The 1,249-nt window shown below is 43.1% G+C and overlaps 1 protein-coding gene across 1 annotated transcript; it reads left to right on the top strand.

The window, feature by feature from the left end:
• Nucleotides 1-7: 7 nt before the first annotated feature.
• On the top strand, nt 8-1,241 carry LOC121966774 (L-amino-acid oxidase-like; the record flags this gene model as incomplete). Its single annotated transcript, XM_042516840.1, has 2 exons — nt 8-150; nt 749-1,241. Coding segments are annotated over 2 exons (636 nt in total), but the record flags the coding sequence as incomplete, so codon positions are not given.
• Between the last annotated feature and the right edge of the window lie 8 nt (nt 1,242-1,249).

Consider the following 1,249-nt stretch of genomic DNA (forward strand, 5'->3'; position numbering starts at 1 on the left):
TGTTGTTTCACAGGAGTATCTGAAAGAAGAAGGCGGCCTGAGTCCAGAGGCGGTGAGGATGATCGGAGACTTGTTAAATGAAGACAGCCTGATGCACCTGGCGCTGACCGAGACCATCTACATCCAGAGCGACGTCAACGACACCGCCACGTACGAACACATTTATAGTTTTTGTTTGAAGCGAGGGTACGCTTGAAACCAATTACCTGTTAAGGGCCGTGTACACCCGCAAATGTAATAAAACACAAACGTGATACAAATTTGCAGTTTTCAATACAATAATCTCACAAAGAGAATACATTTGTGTTTTTGTTTTTTTCTTATTGTAGGAGCTGAGCTGCAAATTCAAAGGCTCAACAAAAATACACAATTTTGCCTAAAATGCATATGCATGAGCACAGCCCAAATTAAAATAAATATATAATAAGCCAAATATATATATAAAGAAATTACACACATATCACATAGAAATAATGAAAAAAGATCAGTCTGTCCCTGAATTTTATCCAAAAAGCATTATTGAATAATTTGTTTTGATTTGTTTAGTTTAGTTAGATTTTGTTTAGTTGTTTCTTTTCACTCCTCTCAGCCAAAATTATCTAAAAATGAAGAATGAAAAGTGCGTAAAATGCACCAAACAGTCCTTAAAGGGTTAATGTCCATCATGCAGTGTTGGAATCACATTGAACATTTTGCCACGTTTGTGCCAGATTCAGTGATTTTAAAGCTGTTTCTTTTTGTGTTGAAGGTACTCGGAAGTGACCGGCGGGTCGGATCTCCTCACCAACGCGTTCCTCGCTGTCCTTGACGGCCCCATCTACCTCAACTCTAAGGTCAAACGCATCAGCCAATCAGATCACGGTGTAGTTGTATCATATCAGAATGGCGAAAAATCCTCTTTGACCGACATTTCTGCTGACTTTGCTCTGGTAACGACCACGGCCAAAGCGGCTCTCTTCATCGACTTTGAGCCGCCACTCTCCATCAGAAAGATGGAGGCACTGAGGTCAGTCCACTACGAAAGCTCCACCAAAATCCTCCTCACCTTCAGCAGGAAGTTTTGGGAAGACGACGGCATCCGAGGAGGAAAGAGCATCACTGACGGGCCGTCTCGTTTCATCTACTACCCCAGCCACAGTTTCCCAAACAATCCAAACATCGGCGTCCTGCTGGCTTCCTACACCTGGTCCGATGACTCCCTCCTCTTCTTAGGAGCGAGCGATGAAGAGCTGAAAGAGCTGGCTCTGAG

This window comes from Plectropomus leopardus, unplaced genomic scaffold (genome assembly GCF_008729295.1).
Source record: "Plectropomus leopardus isolate mb unplaced genomic scaffold, YSFRI_Pleo_2.0 unplaced_scaffold25856, whole genome shotgun sequence".
In the NCBI taxonomy this organism is placed as follows: domain Eukaryota; kingdom Metazoa; phylum Chordata; class Actinopteri; order Perciformes; family Serranidae; genus Plectropomus; species Plectropomus leopardus.